Source organism: Leptopilina boulardi, unplaced genomic scaffold, assembly GCF_019393585.1.
Source record: "Leptopilina boulardi isolate dan_hultmark-lab unplaced genomic scaffold, ZJU_Lbou_2.1 LbouV2_367, whole genome shotgun sequence".
Lineage (NCBI taxonomy): Eukaryota > Metazoa > Arthropoda > Insecta > Hymenoptera > Figitidae > Leptopilina > Leptopilina boulardi.
The window spans coordinates 555743-577550 of record NW_026137937.1 but is presented as its reverse complement, the minus strand read 5'-3'; the positions used below and the strand labels follow the sequence as shown (position 1 = coordinate 577550).

The 21808-nt window shown below is 28.5% G+C and overlaps 2 protein-coding genes across 3 annotated transcripts in view; one reads left to right on the top strand and one right to left on the bottom strand.

Moving 5' to 3' along the window:
* The window catches only part of LOC127286999 (putative aminopeptidase W07G4.4), a 52221-nt gene extending 40859 nt beyond the window's left edge, over positions 1-11362 (top strand). For both annotated transcript variants that reach the window (XM_051313682.1, XM_051313681.1), the window contains exons 6-9: positions 1518-1870; positions 3708-3986; positions 5413-5652; positions 10945-11362. In XM_051313682.1, the coding sequence (XP_051169639.1) occupies positions 1518-1870; positions 3708-3986; positions 5413-5652; positions 10945-11115 (1043 nt within the window). In that variant the 3' untranslated portion in view covers positions 11116-11362. The remainder of the gene's footprint in view (positions 1-1517; positions 1871-3707; positions 3987-5412; positions 5653-10944) is intronic.
* Positions 1-21808, bottom strand: part of LOC127287005 (ras-related protein Rab-24-like) — a 590458-nt gene that overhangs the window by 553384 nt on the left and 15266 nt on the right. The gene's annotated exons all lie outside the window — the stretch shown is intronic.

Here is a 21808-nt window from a genome sequence, read left to right as displayed (position 1 = left end):
AGGGACAGGGACCAAGTTTCTCGGCACCTGACATCGACGGATAACACTTTGTGCCATCAACTCTAAACTTTCCTTTCTCTCTCTCTCTCTCTCTCTCTCTCTCTCTCTCTCTTATACACACACATATAACCATATATATAGTGCACGTAGTAAGCGAGAAGATGCTGAATGTCCAAATTTTTGCTGCTTCTCGTGAAGAAAAATTGCTTTAGGCTTTTTAAATCCTCTGGCACCATTGGTGCTTACGTTCCTATTTCTTAATTGACTGCACCATACAATACTTTACCATTTGTCAATTTTCTTTTTTTTTCCCCTTTTATAACACCGAGCGTTACTTGACAGACTCATTCGTCCTGTTTCTCAAGAAGTTTCTCATCAATCAGTAATAGTGACGTGATAAATCGTATTTACGTCCTGTTGTTTTTCATCACTAGAAAGAGAACATTTTTTAGTTTTCTATTTTATAACCTTTAATTTCTTTTAATGCGTTATATAGTTTTTATACTCTATTATTTTTGTTGAAAACAATATTTTTTCACTTAAGTTGTTACTCACGTGACAAATTTTTTAACTTACAGATGAATTTTGTCATGTTATTAAAAAAAAAAAAAAAATTCTATTGAAAAGTGATTTTTTCGAATGTATTTTTTTTATTTAAATACTCAAAAGAGTCTATGTTGTTTTCTATGAAGACTATAATTTTAAATTTCGCTTGATTGAAAGACATTTCTACTTAAAAATAAAACTTGTCTGACACTCGATGGTTTTTTCTACTTGAAATGAATTCTATCTTATTGGAAAAAATTTTTCCATTTAAAACAAAATTTTGTTTTATTTAACGATTTTCTCAATTTGGTATAAATTTTATCTTCTTTATAGACTTTAAGTTCAAACTTTTGACATGTAACTGTCATTAACATTCGCTAAATGAAATTTATTTTATATATATATATATATTGTCTTAGACAAAAGTGACAAAGGATTTTAAGAAGCTTTCGTGTCTTATCAATTTTTCAGCTAAAGGTAAAGCGATTTTGCTTCTAAATCCAAAACTAACAACTTATTTAAAAAGATGAACGGATGTTGCACTTTCTTTTTAATAAATAAATTTTTTTGAAAACCCTTAATTACAATTTGAAAAGTTCATGTCAATTACATTTCATACGGGATTAAAAACTTAGTTTAATTAAAATTAAATGCGAAAAAGTAGAATCACATTAATTTAAAAGGCTCAAGAAATTTTTTCTTAAGGTTTGGAGCTGTAAGAAACATTATTTATTTGTACAGTATTTTTTCCTAAAAACGTTAATAATTACAGTTTAGTTAATTTACATGACAAAACGAAAAAAAAAATCAGAGTAAATATTTGCAAAGTTGAAAATGCCACAAATGCCGTGAGAATCCGTAATACTTTCAATAGTCTCCGTCGACGCTATTCTCCAAACGATATATTACCTATATTCGAGGAATTTCGTTTTCAATTCAGCGAGTCACACATTTTTTTTTTATATATATAGGTGGTGGTGATCCGGAAAGAATGGCAGCGCCAAGGGTTGAAGAGTATATTTCTGAACTATTTGCTGGTACAAATATTTCCGTTCAAGTGATCAGCGATCAAGATACACTTTTACAAGAATATCCACTCTTTGCTTCTGTGAATCGTGCTGCATCTGTGACACCACGACACGCTGGAAGAATCATTTTTTTAACTTATGAACCACCAAATCCCGCTTGTGTTTTGGAAACTTTACTCCTAGTTGGAAAAGGCGTCACGTATGATACCGGTGGCGCTGATATCAAAATCGCCGGCTGCATGGTTGGAATGTCAAGAGATAAATGCGGAGCAGCCGCATGTGCAGGATTTATGCAAGTAAGTTATAAGTATACAAAGCAAATATTTGAAAAATATATGGCAAAAAATAATTATTTTTTATTTTTTATTAAAAATGAGAAAAAAAATTCATGCAAAATTGTTTGTACCCCTTGTATTTAACAGGTAGAAAAAAAATATTTAAAATTAGACACAACTTCGAAATAAATGAAATTTTAATATCAGTGGTAAAAGTAAATTTCAGGCAGTTTTTTTTCCAATTTACAGTTAATTCAGTATTACTGAGTAAGAATCGTATAATAGGTACATACATTTTAAACTTCTTCGCAGTCTTGTAGAAAAATCGTTTGTGGGCCCAAAACGGTCCAAAAAAAAGTTTCCAAAAAATATCATATTGTCGTATCAAAATTTTTTGGGGTCGCTGAATCCAAATTTAAGGTCAGATTTAAAAAGTTTAAAATGGCGGACCCAATATGGCCACCTAATATGGCGGAAAAATTTAAAATTGATTCCAAGAACCAAATTTTATACGAATCGAATCAATTTTAAATTTTCCCGCCATATTGGGAGCGGGAAAAATACCATTGGCGTATTAATGGCCCAATAATTGGAGCCAGGGATGCCAATATAAGTTCAATAATGGCACCCAATAATGGACCATTATTGGTAAAATCATGGGCTGTCCACGCCGATGCCAATGATTGGCAACCATCATTGGCTAATTATTGGCAACGAATAATTATCCAATATTAAAAATTTTAATAATAATTTAGAAAAACAATAATTTTTAAAAAAATTTAATTTTTATTATTTTTTAATAGTTATTATTATTATTATTATTTTATTTTTAATAATTAAATTAATATAAAAAAATGGTCGTCAAAGTATTAGTGAAAACATTTCTTCCAAAAAAAAAGTTTGTCTCAAATCCAATTAATAGGAGAGACATCGGGCAGAAAAAAATTTTCGATCACTACTTATATACCAATCTAATGGCACCTCAACTGCGAGAAACAGTTATGATGTTCGCCCTCCCTGTGGCGTTGAGCGAACTAAAGTCTAGAGCTGAGCCATTTGATTTTATTAGATATTTTATTTTATAATTAACGAATTATTAAGTATGACATTATGTTATTAATAATTATTTATCCAGACACAAGTATTTAAATTATTTGTAATTTTTGTCATAATAGAAAAAGTAAATTTTAGACAGACAAAACGATTGAAATTAATGTAGTTTTAATATTAATGGAAAATAAAAGTGTCAGTAAGCCATAAGGGAACGTTCACAAATGATGTTACGCACTGAGAGGGAGGGGGGGGGGTCTTTTCCAAACGTGACACAATGTATTTTTTCTATAAGAAATTATAGTAAAATAGCGTGACAGGGAGGGGTATGGGGAAAAAAATTTTGAAAAATTGCGTGACATTTGTAAACGTTCTCTAACAGTAAAATATTGTAAAATATTGTTAGAATTAGTAGTACAAGTTGATTTTAGTCAGTCAGCAGTACTTTAACTTTAGAAATTTTAGAATCTATAGGTAGTGAAAGTTTGAAATTAATATTTTTACAAATATTCAAATTAAAATACATCAACATGTTTTTTTGTTAAGAAATAGTTATTTATTTCATCATCTCTCTAAATTCGAATTACCTACCCAAAAAATAAGAGGCTCAAACTATTTTGAGGAAATGAAATTAATTAAAAAATTGTGTAAATTAAGAAATTAATAATATTAATTGTCTAAAAATAATGTAATTAATTACAATTGTAAAATATCTATGTTTAATTAAATTAAAATGTTAAAGAAAAAATTGTCCAATTTTCACGTTTATTCATTAATCGACAAAACAAAAATTATTTTCTTTCGGTAGATCGTAAACTTGTTACAACCACCAACGGTAAAGGTCGTCGCAGCACTGTGTGTCGTAAGAAATAGCGTTGGGGAAAATTGCTATGTCGCTGACGAAGTGATTACCGCAAAGTCAGGCATGAGAGTTCGCGTTGGGAATACTGACGCTGAAGGTCGAATGGCAATGGCCGATGCTCTATGTCACATTAAAGAAATGGCATTGTGTTCTGTGAACCCCCACATTTTCACTATCGCTACACTCACAGGTCATGCATGTCTTGCAGCAGGAATAGGATACTCCGTACGTATTTTTTTAATCATACAATAATCAACTATTTTTCATTATAAATCAAGAAAAGGTCAATAATAATTTACGTAACTAAAAAAAAAACAGAAAAAATAAATAAAAAGGTATAAATTTTGAAGATGACTGGCGAGTAACGCCGAAAAGCTTCAAGCCATTATATTCTACCCATATAAGTACCATGCCTTTATTATTTGTACTCACTGTTTTTTCTGTTAAAAAAAAATATATGTCTCAAAGGATTTTAACTTTATTATATTGCAAAATATAATTTAACTTTCCAGTTTGCAAATTCTCGCGATTTAATAAGTTTTGGTATGGAATATTCCCTTGATTGAAAAAAGCAATTTAACTACATTTTTATATATGCAGTTCCTTGTAACGAAAGTTTCGCGTATATTCCTACTTTGTATTTCAGACTGCGTGCGACCAGTTTTCTTCTTTCTCTTTCTTTTTTTTTTTTTGTTCAACTTCCTTCACCGGCGCGCCTTCGTTTCGTCCTCTCTTCATCATCGCTATATATTGTGTGTTCTTGCATGTAGCGCGTTTCTTATTTTTCTTACGTGCCGCACTTTCTTAATAACTCACTTCTCCACCTTATTCTTGCAAATAATTACGAAAAAAAGTCTTTCTTTCTTTCTTTGATCATGAAGTAAGAGCAAAGAGGGAGTGAGAAAGATAGAATCTTTCTTTTACCAATCTAGCTACTCGCCTTTTGTATTTACATTTTCCCCGAGACCTCTTAATGATAATCTGGTGCAAACCGCGCGCAGTTTGAAATACCTTTTAGAAAAACGTGCTCTGCAATTGTATATTCGGCAAGTCGAGAATTTTCATATTCTTATGAGTTTTGAATTAAAAAAAAAAAAACATTCTTGTTATATGATATGCAATATTTTATATAATCTGCAGCGCTCGAATTAAATTATAGATTTATTGCTTCTTCAGAATTGTGATTTTCTTTTTCAAGCATCTGTATATAAATGTGTCTGTCTGTGTGTGTGTGTGTGTCCGAAGAACTGCTGATCTACTCGATTTTATGTTCTTTCTCTGGAACTATAAAATTTGGAGACAGACATAAGATTGTTAGGTCAGCATTAAACTTTTTTTTTATATCGTCTACCTATCCTCATTGCGAAGCGAAGTTTCGTTTACTTTTTATCATCGTCTTATTTTTCCTTTGTTTTCAATTTGTGAAAATATATATTTTAAATATTATAATTTGCATATAAAATGGCTAAAAAAAGAAGGAATTAAAATTGTAGACTCAAGACGTGAAATTATATGAATATTATTTAAATGAAATTATATAATTGTCATGTCTAAAGAGAGTGAAATAATTAATCTTAACTAATTAGAATTAACTAGTAAAGATTGAGTTAGTAGACGTGATTTATGCAAATGATAATCTAATTTAATGCAGGTCGTCATGGATAATGCAGTTGCAAGACTGGCGAGTAACGCCGAAAAGCTTCAAGCCTCGGGTGAAGCCATGGGTGATCCCTTCGAAATCTCTCGTTTGCGAAGAGAGGATTTCAAAACCCACCAAGGTCAAGCCGAGGGCGATGACGTTCTACAAGCAACAAGAAAACCCAGCTCACAGTCACAAAGAGGACATCAGGGTCCAGGAGCATTTCTCATAATGGCATCTGGTCTAAATCAGGTAAGTGTAAATCTCCAAGTAAAAATATTGAGACGAATGCGAAGACATTTTGGCGAATTTTAAAATATTTACTTTACCTTCAATATTTTATAATTCATTTGATGACATATTGGATCTGCCATCTTGAAATTTTTTATTCTAGCTCACATAACTTTTATGTACTTTTGTTTGAGAATAAAATTATATGCTTATAGACTTCTTCTAGATGAAACAAAAATATCAAACTTAAGGAGAATAAAGGCCCTAATATAACCTTAAAACTGTATAATATCAAATTTCTAAAAATATTACTGCATCATTGATTTGTATTGAGAGTTGATCCTCCTTTTGTATTTTCACTTCAAAAATTACAAACATAACCTACAAGTTTTTGCTTCTTAGGTACCTTTCTTCAGAGCGCATCACAAATATAGCTGAAAAGTGAACTAGGAATTTTTAGTTTTCCAATGTTACCATTTTTTAATAATGTAATGTTTAGTTTTTAGGGTTTCGTGGCCAAGGTCCGAAAGTCATATAGTTTCATTTTGGCGTCCATCGGTCGTACACTCGTATGGTTGCCATGGTAACAGATACCATAGCAACCGTTACCATAGCAATTGTTTCCATGAAAATTGTTACCATGGTAGTAAACGTTACCTTAGCAGGTCTCAAAGCCTTTTTCGGGTTAAAATTGCAAAAACATGTAAAAACGGTAAAGGCAAAGGATGGCAAAGGATTTTGATTTATTTGAAAATAAATTTTTCAAGGTCGTTGTCGAGGTCACGATGTTGGTGTTGCTTTTGAAAATTTATTAACTTAATATAATAGAAGATTTTTTAATTTTTAAATAAATGAAAAATAATTAATAGTTTATAAAGTAGGGGAGACCGGGGCTGAAAGTGCCGATTTTGAGAAAACTAAAGAAAATACTAGTAAAATGACAACTTTTTATTTTACTTCATAGTCTATCTTTTGTGAAATTTAATGTAGTTTTTGAATCCAGTATTATTTTTTGATAATATTGAATAGTTTTTTTGTAAAAATGGATTTTCTGCAGCGAGGCGAAGCGACACATCGAGCTACGCCCTGGGGAGAGTTGTGCCGACGCCTGGGTCGGTTGTGCCGCTCAGATTTTGTAGTTGCTTAACTTGAAGCAAATGATTTTACGTGTAAGAAATAAAATAATTATTTCCAATATATGATTTAATATTATTTATTAATATATTTTTATAAACATTTAAAGGTTTTTGTGAACAATCTTAGGATTTCTAGATTTTAGTACCACTTTTAGTAGGTAAAAATAAACAATTTCTGACTTATATTCTATAATTACATAGTTAGTCAGTCACTTAAAATATAGTTTTCGTAATAAGTATTTTTATTATAAACATTCAAAAGATTTTTCCAACAATCGTAACACTTATAGATTTTTATAAATAAATAAACATTTCTGACTTAAATTTTACAATTACATAATTAATCAGTCTTTTAAAATATTTTTTCAAATAATTATTTGTATCGTTAATTAAGTGTAAAAACTCTACTTTCTGATTAATAAATAGTTTTTGAGACGTAAATACTTATTCCGAATGCGATTTATTGAAATTACAATTGACACACATATAACTGACCCTTTTTTTTACACTTCACACATTTTCAATGTGCCCAGTTTTTGCAAACTATGCATTGAATCAACTTTTCTCTTGATTTCGGGTTGGAATAACTATTCGAACAAACAAGGCAATAGTATAGATTATGGTTATGTAGCGATTGACAGCGGTACAACCAGCCCCAAGCGAAAGGCACAATTAACCTCGTTGCGTCAAAACTCACTTTTTATCATATATTAAAAAAGTAGATAAATAAAATGTTAAGATCAATACACCATTGAATCCCTCGATAAATTTGGATCATTTTAAAAAAAAATACGTATCGATATCTTTAAAAATGCAAAAAATAGACCAAAAAGTGTAAACATGAAAACTTGTACGTAAGTGACGCCAAAGCACCAAATTACTAACAGCTAATTATTCCATAAAGCAAACAAAATCAAAATAGTTGCCAAAGATGCGCATAAGTAAAACAATACTTCTCTCACTTCCACTTTTCAAAAAAAAAATTTTCTTTTTGAGATATTCCTATCGGCACAACTTACCCCCGGCACTTTCAGCCCCGGTCTGCCCTATTATCATAAAGCCTATAAATAGGTACTTTTAATTTAATATAATTTCATTAAAAAATTAGATTCTATTTTTGAAAAATATTTCACCAACATCCGTTAAATAAAAGTTAATGGATTGACGCATTTTAATAAAAAATAAATAGATATTTTTTTCAACAATAAATAATATGGAAGATGTTTTTTTTTTTATTGTCAATATTTAAATATGAAATGAAATGAAAATATAAACATATCGAATTGGACTAACGCGAAATATCTCTATCGAGATTTCATTTCCTGTTAGCCTCGTTCAACTGCAATAACTGATATAGCAATTCACTGTACAACTTAATCGATTAATTTCATTTTGTGCCGATATATATCTTTTATTCAGATATAACTTTTGGTCCATATTTGTTTTCATTTTATATTCTTTGACATTTAATGGACTGGTTTCAATTTTTGATTCTGTTTACAAATTTAATTAATGAAAAAAAAAAATTACTGAAATTTTAAGATGTAAAGTCAATTTTAATTTAATTTTTGAACTAATCACTTATTTTTTTAAGTCTCTAAGAACACATCTATTTTTTGAAGAAAGAAACACACCTGAGGTCTGTGAGACCCCAAGCAGTTTTTAAAGTTCTACCATTTCTAAAGTACTTATTCCTTTAATTTCAATATTTTCCAATACCTTTAAATAATTGTAGAAAAAGTTCCCACACTTTAAAAGTGTCATTAAAAATATTTAAGTGTCAAAAAAATATTTTAAAGAAATGGTTTTAAAACAAAAAACCGAAAAAATGTGTTTGTTCGGGGTCTTAAAATCAGGGGTTAAAATTAATTTTAGGAGAATAAATTTTTTTTGAGTTCTTAAAAAGATGCATCAAACTTTGAAGTAATGTAATTTTAAAAAATAAATTACAGTTCAACGTAGTAACTTCAACAATAATAAATTGAACTTCATTCTAAACGAAAACAAAATTAAATGAACATTTCATTTTGAAATGTATTATCTTCAATTGATTAAATAGTTCAAAATATTGATAGCTTTAACTTATGCTGGAGGGAAAAATTGATATCTTTATAATTAATTGTAGTTCAAAATTGATAGCTTCAATTTACCCAAGTTGGATATATAAATAACTTCAGATTAATAGTATTTCACAGTATTGATAACTTCAATTAATATGTGTAGTTTAAAATATTGCTATTTTAGTTTCCGAAAAGTTTTGTATTTAAATAAAAATTAGAAAAAATCTTCATTTATTATTAATTGAAACTTTAAATGCAGAATATATAGTGACACTTGTTCGATCGTGTCCTATTTTTATATAGTATCAGATGTTTCTTTTTTGCTGATAGTTTTTTGATTTTCAAGCACACTTCGTCATGCAGGACCGCTTTCAAATAAACATATCTCAAACATATGACGCTTTCTGCTGTTCTATATGTGCCAGATGGTACATTCAACCTCAGGCTTCATTCAATATATAAAATCGTTATTACTCTAAAGTGACGAGATTCCAACACTTCATATTATATATATATATATATGGGGCGAAATTCCTGAAGTGTTCCAATTGCCAAAATGTGAGCATTGCATTTTTTGAAAAATCATAACTATTGTATAAAAGGGTGTAAAAAATTTTGACCTATATGATTTCAAAAGGTTTTTTCCTGCTTTTTCGAATGGTGCATTTTTTTTTTTTTAATTCAAAATTTACCCCTTTTTTTGAAAAAAAAAAAACTAAAATGTCGTTTCTTTTTTGTTTTCGAGATATTAATTAATTAGGGGAAAGTGGGGAAAAACCGGGTATCCCCGGTTTCCATAATAGGTATTTCCATTTGTGCCATCCTTTACATATGTCTTTTAATGATATAACCGCTATATTAAAATTTATTTATTATATTTTATGCGACGTTTAAATTTTAGGTCAAAAGAAAATTCATTTTTTATCGAAAGTAAATCTCTTATAAAACTTTTTGTGTCAATATATTAGTTTCGGCAAGTACAACATCTTTTTCAGCATTTATTTACGAGTAAATTTTTCTTAAATGTAATTGTTAAATTATTAACAATAAGCTGAGAATTTTACATTTTGTTAAAAAATGCAGTGCGGGACAAAACCAGATACCAAACGGTGGGGAAAAACCGGATATATTTAAATACATTACACTATGCATATTTAAATTATATTCCTTCTGTTATTTATTATTAATATAATATAATTTGATTAAATGTTTTGAATATTAATTATTTTCTATAATGTATGTGATATATAATAATAATTGAATAAGAGCAACTGTTCTAAAGAACTGGATAAATTAAATTTTTCTCTTTAAGATTGTAGATCATTTGTTATTAACAGACGAGAGTTATGAAAAATAAACATTAAAAAACTAATTAATGAAATTTTTCATAAAATTATTTATATAAAGTTTTTTAATTTCGAATTTTCTTTAACGAAAAAAAAAAGATTAAAAAAAAGAAGTATTATGTAAAGGAAGGAACAATATCAATTTAAGAGGAATGTTTTTCAAATGATGTATAAAGCAAGAATTTATAATTATGTTAAAGGAAAATGAAACCTATTTTTTATAAATTGAATTTTAAAATGAAATTAAAAGTAAATTAACTTTTGAAATATTTTTATGATAATAAAAAGAGAATGTAAAAGAAAAATAAATTAAATATTTTTCTCAATTTAAAAAACTTCTTATTTTTTTTATTTATTTTCTAAATAATTGCTCATAGAGAAAACATTTGGTATTCAAATAGAATTCTGAATAATTCAATTTCAATTAAAAAACACAAAAACTTTTTTTTTTAGTACAAACTATTATAACGAGGTGGAAATTCCTGTATTTTAAATTTTTATTCATTGACGAGCCTATATATAGATATGTATGTAGAAGACAATTTACGTGATTCATTATTTGAGTAAAAAAGTAATTAAATTTTAAGAAACTTTTTATGACTGATGCCAGGAGCTATTATCAAATAGTTACACAGCGTTGAATACAAGAATAAATTATACCCTCTCCACAACTTTACCTTTTTTATTCATTCGATTTACATTTTGTCCCTATACCGCTAACTTGGAACAGTTTCAATGAAATTAATTCAATTAAATTGCTTTGTTTTGCAGCATGGTCGAGATTCGGAAAAACCTTTGCGCTATTCTCATTTGGATATAGCAGCTAGTGCAGGTGATTTTCCTGAAATAGGAACTGGTGCACCGGTGTTAGCATTAGCTAAGCGATTCCTCTTGTCGGATTTGGAAAATTCTCTTGTCAAAGATTTCGACAATAATGTTTAAAAACAAAAGAACTTTTGTTATTCCGAAAAAACAATTTATCATTTTTCAGTGAATAAATTGCATTTAATTCTTTTTATCCATTACATATATTCCTTACAACTATAAATTATTCTTGTAATTTTTTTTTTGTTCAAAAAATTATAAAACTTGAGGTTTACGAGTTTTGGTACTTAATATTTGCATTATTATATGATATAAAATGTTACTTATAAAAGTTTTAATAAACTTTACGTTTTGTATTCACGAATATTAGTTCTGGTTTGAATATCCTTCTTCATCTTTTCCTCAAAAAAAAAAAAAAAAAAAAGTTTGCATTGCTTGCAATAGTTTAAAAAGACGGGAATTGTTCGAACATTATTTCTATTTTATTTGCAATTCAAATATTTTTTTAATAACTTTAAAAAATTGAACAATTAAAAATAGTTAATTTAAATATTTTGAAACTTACTTTTACTAGTTAAAAAAAACTTACATAAAAAAAATTTACATGTAAAATTTATATTTTCTATATGGATAAAAGAACTGACTAAACCTACTTGTACTACTGATTCTAAAAATGACTATTTAATATGTTTTCTCTGTCTATAACTTACTTTCACTACTAATCCCAATAATGACATAAATGTAAACAATTTTGTCTGACTAAAACTTACTTTTACTATTGATACTAAAATGACATGACCTTAAAAAATTTCTATTTAAGTAAAACTCACTCTAAACATCTGACATCAAAATTTTAAAAATTTGGAAGTTTTTTGTTTGACAATAAGTATAATATACTATGGTGGATTTCTTTTAGACTTGAAAGCTTTTTATACTTAAATTGTGAATTTTGTCTTATTTGATGTTTTTTTCTACTTTTGAGAAATCATAATTTATTTTATTTCATGGTTTCTTTCACTTTTAAAATTTGTATTTTGCATAGTTAGATGAAAGCTTTATTCACTTACAAGCTAAAGTCTCTTTTACCAACAGCGCCTTTTTTCATACTAAAAAATGAATTCTTTTAAATTTAAAAATATTCCCTTCCTACACATATTCATCAATTTTGCACTAATTGGTTTCGAATTATACGAAATAATTTGACGAGTAAGAAATAAAATATTATATAATTATAAAAATTTGTAAAAAACTTAGTTACAAATAATTTGAAAAATTTATCAAATAAATAAAACACTTATGTCAATTTGTAAATTGATTAATTTTTTAAATTTATCAATTAATATTGTTTTTAGTGACATTTGAAAAGAGGCATTTTGAAGAAAATGTGAATTTTCAAAATGATGTATGATGCATAAACAAACAGGCTTGATGAACCTTTTTAATTTTCAAGTAATGCACAGGTGGAAGTGCATTTTTATGAATATAGCGCGGAGGATTATAAGATGGCTATATAGGGATAGATTATATAATTTTCGTATTATTCAACTCACGTTCTTGCATTTTATTACTCTTTTTATGTCAAAAAAGATTTTTCCATTGGTTTATAGCATGGAAGTTGCAGCTGTTCACCACTGAAATATACCCACATCGACATTGAAGGCCACCTACCAGAACCTCATAATCTCTTCTCATATTCTGGAAATCCTGTCCTGGCACTGTCTTACTGCTACCTGATTCAGGGAAAATGTCTCACCGTACAAAATGACATGCCTTATGAATTGCAATATGTATGTGAAGCGAATTCGAAACCACTATAACCGTCTAATCGTACTCACGTTTCCGGTTCAGATTGTCGCGCACGCAGTCAAAATAATCATTCTCACTGTCAAATTCAACGTCCAGCTTTTGAATGTCCATCGCTTTTTTTTTTTTTTTTTATTTTTCCAAATTGTCAGCAAAGTCTCTCTAAAATCTGAATTGCATTACGAATTTTACTTATTTTTTTCAGAAATTCACAATTTTAGTTTGTTGAAAATGATTATTTTTTAGAATTTTTATAACTTTTAATTTATTGAATTTTTTTATTAATTTTTTTTTAATTTAACAATGAAATTTCAGGATGATAGATTATTCTGTCAATTTTGTTTTAAACAAATATAATAACAAATAAATTTTACTGATTAAAATTGCATTGATTTGGATTTAAAGAGAAATTGTATGTATATATTTTCGGAAAACGCATATATATATATATATATATGTGTGAGGCATTTTACGTGTAAAGTCCTGATGAGTTAAAAAATTGATTTCTCAAAAAAGAGTGAAACTTGGGGAAATTGTTGTCCTACATGATAGTAAAATATTCCCAAAAAACTTTTTGACTTTTTTGAAATTTTTGGGGGAGATAGAGGGAGGTCAATTTTATCAGTTTTCCATGACACCGCCTATTTGAATTTTTTTCTGTCTATACTTAAATACAATAAAAAAATTTTTGGCATATATGTTTTTTGAAGGGTTTTTCATGCTCTTTCCAATAGTGAATTTCATTTTTTTTAATTTTTGTATTTTGACCTTAATTTTCTATAATTAAACATAAATTTGCTATTTTCACTAAAATCAGTCCAATTTTTTTTTAAATAAATAATTGCAAACGAACACTGAGGTTTTTTCCAATCTGTATAAAAATTTTCAGAATGCCGACTTTTTTTGTTTTCGAGATATTAAATATCAAAGATTTTATGTCGGCGCGCGCCAGTGTAAACAGCTACCGCGGCGCGGTATAAGTCGACCACCATTGGAATGATCATGAAAAAACCTTCAAAAAACATACCTGCCAAAAATTTTTTTTATTGCATTTATAGACAGAAAAAATTCAAATAGGCGGTGTCAGGGAATACTGATAAAATTGACCCCCCTCTATCTCCCCCAAAATTTCAAAAAAGTCAAAAATTTTTTTGGAGATATTTTACTATCAGGTAGGACAACATTTTCCCCAAAAGTTTCACTCTTTTTTGAGAAATCAATTTTTTAACTCAGGACATTACACGTAAAATGCCTCATATATAGTTTAGAAATGTATGAACTTTTATTTATAAACTTTTCATTTATTAATAAAATATAACATTTATATTTTTTGTTACTGAAATATAATTTTATAAATATTTATTTTTGTAAATGACAACGAAATTCATAAATCCATTAACAGGTGAGTGCAAAAATAAGCAATTTTATGAGGAAGCAGTGTAAAAAGTTAATATTAATATCTTTCATTTATTTATTTATTCAATATATATATATATATGAACTAAAATATATGCACTTGTACTTTTAAGATATTTGTGCAATTTTTTTTTTTAATGAAATTTTTTTTATCTTCCGTGAATGTCATTTTAAAACCGCAAATTTTAAATTTAATTTCTTTTATTTGCATTTAAGTGAAAATATATTGTCTGGTGGTGAAAAAATGTTGATTATTTTTAATTTACCACAGACGGGGCATATCTTTACTTTGTCCATTAACTGAGCGACTCATTTTCTTAAAGAATATTCATTTTTCTTCGAGTTCATTGCATTTGCATATAAATGAAATGTGCGTAAATGAGTGTAAATAAATTTTTTCTGAAATATATATATATATATATACATATAAAATTGCATGCATTTTAGTTCAAAAAAATTGATATTCTAAGTGAAATATTTTTTCCTATTATTTTCATTTTATTATTTTATATTTATGTATTGATTTAATATTTAAATATACATATATATTCATATATAATAATTGTACGGACACTCTCAGAAACTTTCAAAACTTTTCATAAATTATGATCTTTTGTTGGTAAAGTAGTTACCTACGAGTTTCTGTTTGATAGATACATCATTCTACTTTAAGGATGACGCTAGTTGTACATTCTAATTTGTCATATTACTTTATAATAACAAATAATATGAATATTTTTTCGATTTTTTTTTTTAATTTTACATTATTTCTATTTTATAAATTTTAGTAAAAAATGTTTTAATTTAGCTATTTTGGAATCTGTTTTTTAATATTTCTCCAATGATATTCAACTTCAACTTTTTATCGACTGACAGTAAAAGAAGATATAAGATTTCAGCAGTTTCAGTAAAATTTTGGGTTTTAAATAAATATAAAGGCTATAAAAATTAGTAATTTCTGACATTTAAATAATATTAGCGATTTTCAAATTTAAATTAATTTTTAATCAATTTTAAGGAAATTAAACAAATATTATTTAAAAGAAATATATTTTTCCAAAGCCTGTATGTTTTTATAAAATTTTATTACAAAAATTGTCAAAGAATTAATATTTATTTCTAAGAGTATTTTCGAAGATTATAAAATCTCAGGCAACAGGAAGTGTTATTTGTATAATTATTTGTATTGCAAAACTGCGCTTCTAAATGAGAGGCAAGTTATTTTTGATCGCAAAGAATTTAAAATGAAGAATTTCTAAGATAATTCGGCCACTGAGTTTATAATGTAGTCTTTCTGACGTCATTCAATAGACTTACAAGTCGTCGAACTTTCGATTCAATCCAGAATTTATCCGCTATCTCCTCGTAAATGCGATAAGAATTCATACTTTTTTTTCAAATACCAAAACTTTTTTTTTTTTTCATCAAAAACGGATAGAAGCAAAGAAAAAGTTAAAAAAAAAAAATTTATTTGGAACTAATGAAAGTTTAGAAGAAGAAAAAGAAGAAAAATAAAAAATCTGATAAATTCTAATAATTTAAAAATCGAAATTTTTGTCGAATACTTTTCTCAATGAATAAGTGAAATAAAAAAAAAAAAAGAAGAAGGAGATAGAATTAATTTAAACTCTCCATTCTCCATCAGACATATATACTTTCTATTCAACTTTTTACTTTTCATGCGAAAATTTTCATTTTCGTGCTCTAGTGGTCTAGTGAATGAACGACTTCAAGTCACTCAACCTATCCTCATCACATTGCTAAGCAGGAATTAACTTTCATTGAAAGTTGAATGGATCATTTAATTATATTGTGTATACGTCTGAAAATGTAAAAATCACGTAATTTTCTTCTTTTATTGTTGTTGTTGTTGTTGATTTCTTATATAGAAGGGTGAAATCGTAATCATACAAAAATACACACGTTGTCCACGGAAATGCTAATGGACTTCCAGTGTCGATTTAAAAAAGGAAAAAAAATTCAAGTTTCACCGATTAAGAGCGCTGTAACTCCTATAAGCAGACATTGATTGTCGTGCTACGTTTAAATGAATCAAAGTGGTGGTGAAGTTAACGATCGTCAAGTGCGGTATATATTACACATTCTATATATATATATATATACATGAAAAGAAGGTCGTCGCCCCAAGTACGTTTGCGGTTCACCACGTACGCCAAATTTTTTCGTTCACTGATTTGATTCATCCCAAAGTTTATTACACGAGAGACCGCATGTGAACTTTTAAAATGCACGTGTATTTCAAAGTCACATGCGTTATTACTCACCGGTCTTATACTTTCGTAAAATTCAAATTGAATTCCGATTACCGATGAAAAAGTGGCTCAATATTGACAAGCAAATTAACGCCGAAGTTGGCTGAAAAAAAAAATATATATAAAGTACAGTACTGTACGTGTACTGATTTCGAACTATTGTAAAACTGATTCAGTACTGTTTTATGACTGGCTCAATTATCGTTCAAAAATTTAAGTAAAACTGGCTAAAAAAAACTGGTTTATTATTGATCTGAAACTGCGATTACGAATTGGTTTATATTTATTGGTTTTATACTGGTTCAGTATACTGATTTTGTACTTTTTACGAAATGGCCTGGTTTGTCACTGCTTTAATACTAGTTCTGAACTAGTTTCAATACTGATTTATTACTGACTCAATACTTGTTATGAAATAGTTCAAAATTGGTTTAATATTAGTTCAACACTAGTTCTGAAATAGTTGGTTACTGACTTCGAATTTGTTCCGATTTGGTTAAAATCTGATTTTTTTACTGACTCAGTATACTAGCCCAAGTAGAAATATCCGTAGCTCGTCGTAATTAAACACCGGCATGGTACTGATCCAATACTGGCTGTCGGTATTGACTTTCAGTACTGGCAGTGTACTGACTAATACACCGAATCAGTACTATGTCGGAGGTAAAAAAATATTAAAACCAGTACTGGCAGTACACTGTCATTCACACCGAATCAGTACTATGTCGGTGATAAAAAACATTAAATGAAAAAGTCTTTAAATTATTCCAATAGGTAGAAAACGATGATTTTTTATTTAAAAAAATGTATATTAATTTCTTTCGAATACTTTCCCTCAAAATTTTGGATGTAATTGTAATGTATTATTATATACCTATATAAAATATATTTATGTTTTTTTAGTTATTTTAGTACTCATTGAAATATGCATTTTATCATGCATACAATAACAATAAGTTGAGAATTTTTTTCTAATAGTTTTAAAAATAAAGCAAATGTAATTTTTTCACTGTAATTTTTAAATATTATTAATAATTAAATATTAAATTTAAAAAATTTTTTACCATTCATATTTTACAGTCGTCTTTTATTAACTTATTTTTAATTATGTAATTCATCAATCATTTTTGTCTGTTTTAATATTATTTACGGTAAAAATAATTTATTAAAAATATTTAACTGAAATTGATATCCAGTTTTATTTCATTAAATCTTTGTAAAAATTGAAAAAATTTTGTGAGTTTAAAAAATTTAAGAATAAATTCATTTTATTTTCGTGATCAATAGATAATACAAACTTTGAAATCAAAACTTTTGTATTAGGTGAACTACTTCAAGTCAGCACTTCAAGCCAGCGCGGCTGTGCGGTATGCGTATCTGACTTGCGTTCTAAGGGTTTAGGGTTCGATCCCCCATGCGTGCGAGATTTTTCGTTCTTAGTTTTAAGTGTTTATAAGTACAATATTTGTTCATGTGTAATATCAATTATTAAATAATTATTAAATTAAGTATAAGTGCAAAGTAAAAAAAAATTAAATATTATGAATTTAAAAAAATAAAAAAATTTACAACACAAATTATTTTTTGTAAAATAATTTATTAAAAATAAAATAATTTAATTAATATAAATGATAATTATTATTTTAATTATTTATTGTTAATAATATTTTATATATTCTAAATAACGCTAACTATTATTGGCTTCACATTACCTGTTCGTGGTAAAAATGGGAGTAATAAGCTAATAAGGATGAAATTTGCATTGAAAAGCGTGTTTTAGCATTTTGTAAAAAAGTGAGATTTTAAGTCCGGATGAGTACTTTGCCAGTATTATGCCAGTATTATTCTAGTACTACGTTAGTACTGGTGAGCGGGACAAAATCAGTACTGGACAGCGTTACCAGCCAGGGTTGGTCCACTACTGGCCCAGTACGGCAGTCAGTACTGTTATACTGACTGGCAGTGTTGGGTCAGTACTATGCCAGTGGCACATTTCTACTTGGGAGTTCTGAGTATAGGTTTTACCAAAAATGTACTACACGGAAAAAAATAGTTCGCGAAACTTTCGTAAAATAGTTTTTCACTTTTGGACGGTCCCAAAGTTTGGAAATCTTTCATTAACTTTTTCCAAGATTTCACGAACGTTCATCACACACTAAAAAAGAAATCTTGATTTCAGCCTATTTTTGAGGCTGAATTTAAGGTGTAAACGGAGTCAGACCAATTAAAAAAGGACAGACTTATGCAAAATATATGGGCTTAATTTAAGGTGTAAACGGTTTAAGACTTTGTTTTTACTGTGCACTCTCTTCATAACAATCAATGTCTGCGCACGCGCACAAAAAAAAGTTAGTGAAAATCATGGAAAATGTTAATGAAAGATTCCAAACTTTGGGCCCGTCCAAAAGTAAACAACTAGTTTACGAAAGTTTAACGAACAATTTTTTTCCGTGTACTGGGCTTATAGTCCTTATTCTAAACCAGTTGTAGATTAGTTAAAAACTGATTTATCATTATCCTAATACTGATTACAAAATATTTTATATATTAGTTTTGTATTTGTTCTGAATTGGTTCAAATCTATTTTTTATTGGTTCAGTACTTGTACTGAATTGGTTCAAAACTGATTTTATACATGCTCAGACCCTGTTCTGAACTGGTTCTAAACTGGTTCTAAAATGGTTTTATACTGGCTCGAGCCGTGATCACGGTTAGTTTTGAACACGGTTAATTACTAAGATTAGTTCTTCTTTTGAACTGATGTAAATAAAACTGAGTTATTATTTGCTTATAGTATACTAGTTCTGAACTGTTTGATTACTGACTTAGTACTTGTTCTGAACTGGTCCAATACTGGTTTTATACTTGCTCATGGTTAGTTTTGAACTTGTTGATTACATAGTTAGTACATGTGCTTATCTGGTTCAAAACTGGTTAAATACTTGATCCGTACTTGTTCTGAACTGGTTCAAATAATAATAGTTGAAAATTGATTTTGGTTCTAAATTGTTGTAATACTGATGCAGGACTAATAATATCAGTTTTGTTTGACACTGTTCTTTCAGTTTATATTTACCCACAGAAAATTAAAAGGCATTAAAATAAGCTGCAACGCTTCTTATTTTTATCCAATTTTGCTTATTTTAATCCATTTTGGTATTAAAATAAGCAAAATTGGATTAAAATGATAAGCGTTGCAGCTTATTTTAATACCATATATTTTTCTGTGCCAATACTAACAGAGTTAGTTCACTGCAAGTTTTATATATAAAAATAGGGAACTAATTAAAGCCACGTCTTTTCCTTAATTAGAAGAAAAACGTTTGATGCGCGCTGAGACCAACTATAGACTTCCTTTTCCATTCTCACGATCGATATCGCGCGCGCCTCTTATCGATTGTCATCGTTTTGAGTTATATTTTTCTGAATACCACATATGTAATACCGGTTTCAATGCCGCGACAATGGATATATGAACATCATATTTATGAACTTAAGGCCTACCAGTTTTGTTATAACTCCGGATTATATCCTCGCCTATGTATATATTATAATCCCCGCTCTTATATCGTTGACGATATCTGCTTCCTTAAATTCGTGCTGATAAAAATTATTTTCCTTAACATTATTTTCATATAAAATCATCGTTATCATTTTTTTTTTTTTTTTTTTTCTCGACTTAAAAAAACCGGAGTTAAAAAAAAAAAAAAAAAAAAACTCACGCACACACGGGGTTAAAAAGTGCTTTTACACCTTTTCTGCGCGCGGATATTTAATTTTTACTTTCATGTGAGGATAATTAGCAGTTTATGGCAAAGACCTTCACCACAAATAATTTCGAATATTTTTGAAAATATTTTAAGTCAATAAACTTGAAGCGCATTAAAAAAAAAACCGGTTCCACAAACCAGTGTCACAAGGCGACATTGAAAAGGGTTAGATCATTTTAAAAGTTTCATGCGCGCACGATCGATCATGTATATATATATATATATATATATATATATATATATGTATATACCGCATATGTTCTGAAGAAACGCGCGAGACTAATTGCAGTTATTTATAAATAATATCAACTATATATAATTACACGACAATAAAGGAACAATCAAATGGATTTTTTTTGTAGAAAAAAAAAATTCTCTTCTACCAAAGTAATTGATCATCGTAGATGATGGATAGACCTTAATGGAATATATATATATATATGTGTATATAAACTTTGATGTTGATATCCTTTATTTCTGCTTTCTTGATCTTGAGGATTAGCATTTCCGTGACTGAATATGTTTTTGTATCCGGGGTTTTATTATTATTTAACATTTATATACATCTTTATATATATATATATATATATATAGAATCAAGTGTGACATTATTTGAGGAACTTGAAATCAGAGATGGTTAAAAGTGGCGAGGAAGGTTGTTGGGGTGTTGAGTACGAGAAGAAGTTGTGAGTAGGGGAGGTGAAGGGTAAGTGTGACGGGTTCGACGGCCGGCTGGTGGCCCAGTGACCGGGACCGGTTCCCTCCGCGGTTCCTCCTTCCGCCTTCCTTGCAAACGCACAACTCCACAACTGCATCATTCCCTCCCGCTTCTCTCACTCATTCGTTTCCCTCTCCCTTTTTCAAATTCACTCACTCACTGATGCCTTTCACACAAACGCACATACTCTCTCACGGTTAGTTGTATACGTCCACTTCTCTCTCTCTCTCTCTCCTCGTGAATGCCTTTTCTTCTCTTCTCTCTATGTACAACCAACTTCTTCCTCAATCTTTCCTCTTCTTCACTTCACACACTGTTTCTTCTTCTTCTTTTGCGATTTTCTTCTTTCTCTTTATCTCTCGTCGCTTTGCTCACCATATACATACATACTGTGTCTACCGTCTTCTCTCTTTCGTTTCTTTCTCATTCCAATGTATGTGTATGTATATGTGAATCTTCTTTAGTCACTTCCTTTATCTCTTTTCTTCTTCATAAGCATTTGTCATTTTAGCAACTTCTTCCCTCTTGTTAATTGCATGGACTTTTATTTATTTACGTGCTTTTATTTATTTGCTTACCTACTTTTATTTATTTGCATTTTTATTATCCACTTTTTCTTATGTTTGCATATACTTTTATTTATTTTTGTACTTCATTTTTCTTGTTTTTCTACTTCTTTTTTTTTTTTTCAGAGAAATTTACTAACTTTTGTGTACTTTTTTCTAATTTACTATTGTGCTTTTGTTTTTCTTCAGTTCTTATAATTCTTTTACATGTGTCATTTATAACTGCTTTCTTATAGAGGAAGTTATATTTTATTAGTGGAAATT